The sequence below is a fragment of the Fulmarus glacialis genome, unplaced genomic scaffold (assembly GCF_000690835.1).
Source record: "Fulmarus glacialis isolate BGI_N327 unplaced genomic scaffold, ASM69083v1 scaffold15670, whole genome shotgun sequence".
NCBI lineage: Eukaryota > Metazoa > Chordata > Aves > Procellariiformes > Procellariidae > Fulmarus > Fulmarus glacialis.
Genome location: NW_009185926.1, coordinates 46,772 through 48,714, shown reverse-complemented (window position 1 = coordinate 48,714; position 1,943 = coordinate 46,772). Strand labels below are relative to the sequence as shown.

Below are 1,943 nucleotides of genomic sequence, written 5' to 3'. Positions count from 1 at the left end.
GAGTCCCTGCTGCCAGTCCGGCCCTCCTCTGAGCTCCCCTCAGCAGCCCCGCTCCAAGGCAGCACCAGCAACAGGGAAGATGCTGGTCCCCACGGGAGCAGATGTTGGGCAGGACTGAAAGTGAAGGGCAGCTGCACTTACAGTATTAGAATTTAATGGAGTGAGTCCATGAGAGTATTTAAGTACACTATATATATATAATATATAGAAATATATGCAAATTAAGGCTCTGTTATAAAGACCCTCTCAAGATAAGGCTACTAGCTGGACTGAAGCTTTAACACGGACTCAACCCTACCCCATAAACCTCGCAGACTCTCCCCACCAGACGGTATGTGCCTGGCTGGCTGCGGAGCCCTGGGTGGCAGAGAGAGTTCAATCTGTAAGACTGGCAGCTGGATGCTGTTAGAAAGAGTTCTTTTAAAAACTGGGTGGCTCCAGGAGTGTTTTGGTGCCCCATAAACCTGGAGGCTGCTGGGCACAACTGAAGAGGAGCGGGATGCTGAGCTCTGCATCCCCCGAGGGCTGTCAAAGGCAGCAGCCCACAAGTGCTGGGGGAGACAGGCAGCTTTCACAGCTTCAGTTCTTCTGAACCTTTCCACCCAGGCTTAGACACTGTGACCGAGCCAGCCTCCTGGGGAGCCCACAGTCCCACTTCTGCATGACCTATGTTCCCCTGAGATCTTCTGGAGCTGGCAAGCATCCTGCACAACTGGCTCGGAGGGAGTCTGTGTGGGGTCTGACACAGCAGAGGGAGCATGGCAGGGAGAGGAGGGGAAGGAAAGCAGCCAGGTAGCTGGTTAGGAAAAGCCTCTCACTCACAGGAGGTGTTAGATAAGGGAGGTCATACCTGAAAGAGAAATGGAGAGGTCAGGAAAATAGGACCCAGAGCCACCTGGTTAGAACAGGGCTGCTGCAGAACCAGAAGTATCCCGCTCAGGGATGGCAGAAAGTGGGCAAGGGTCTGCGTGGGCAGAGAAGGAAGCTCTCCCCGGCCTCATGTTAGTGCTGGCACCAAGCAATGTCTTCCCCCGGCACACGCATGGGCAGCCTGGGCGAGCGACCGAGTGCTGCTCCCGGGCTGGAGCACAGAGGGACAGCAGAAAGACCAACACCAAACCCCACTGGGCGAGTGGAGAGCCGTCCACACATGCATCCCCCGGTCCCTATCCCTGCTGGGAAGAGCCATCTATGAGCAGCTAGGAGAGCTTGCACCATTGCTTCCATCTCGCCAGGTAACTGGGGCCTTGACCTCTCCTGGAGAGGGGTCTGGACAGGGACGAAGTGAGGAGGTCGCTCAAGGTGATCACTGCAAACTTGATGCTGGCAGGTCTATCCATCTTTGCAGTGGGAAGCCCCGCAGGGTGCAGGGTCCCAAGCAGGGCAGGAGGCTGCCTTCCAGCTCATCTGCGGGGATCTAGTTGGTCCATACTCCTGGCAGCTCTGATCGCCTCTCCTTGCAGGTGTGAAACCTCCTCCTCATCCTCTCTGTGCCCAGGCCACACACCAGTCCCAGCAGCGCCGTGGCAGCATAGCTCTTGGCTGTAGGTGCTCTGTGGGATCAGCTGTCGCAGGGAAGCTGGGATCGGGGTAGGGCTCTGTGGGGAAAACCTCATCTGAGGGAGCAGTAAGAGGCCAGAGAGGGTGATTTCACTCGAGTACCTCGAGAGTTGGGGAAGGCGCTCCGCAGCTTCTCCATGATGTCTTCCAGGCACACGCTGACTTCCTGGGTTTTGGCTTCCACCGGAAAGAGGGCAGGGGATTGATCAGGCTTTCTGGGCATCCTCCTCGCCCACCAGCATCTCTGCAGGAGGGCAGGGTGCAGGCAGCTTCCTGCAGCATTGAACCAAGGGAGCAGGGCCGAGAGCTCAGCCCAACCCCAGTCCTCACCTGCAGCTTCGGTGTCAGGGGTGTTGTGTTCTTTCTCCTTTGCCTGGCTGCCT

General features: G+C 57.1%; 1 protein-coding gene across 1 annotated transcript in view; it reads right to left on the bottom strand.

The window, feature by feature from the left end:
- Positions 1 to 1,612: 1,612 nt before the first annotated feature.
- The window catches only part of LOC104081585 (dystrophin-related protein 2-like), a 14,116-nt gene continuing 13,785 nt past the window's right edge, over positions 1,613 to 1,943 (bottom strand). Inside the window, 2 exon segments of the mRNA XM_009584431.1 lie at positions 1,613 to 1,737; positions 1,879 to 1,943. The exon segment at positions 1,879 to 1,943 is cut by the window's right edge and continues 30 nt beyond it. Of these exon segments, the coding sequence (XP_009582726.1) occupies positions 1,613 to 1,737; positions 1,879 to 1,943 (190 nt within the window).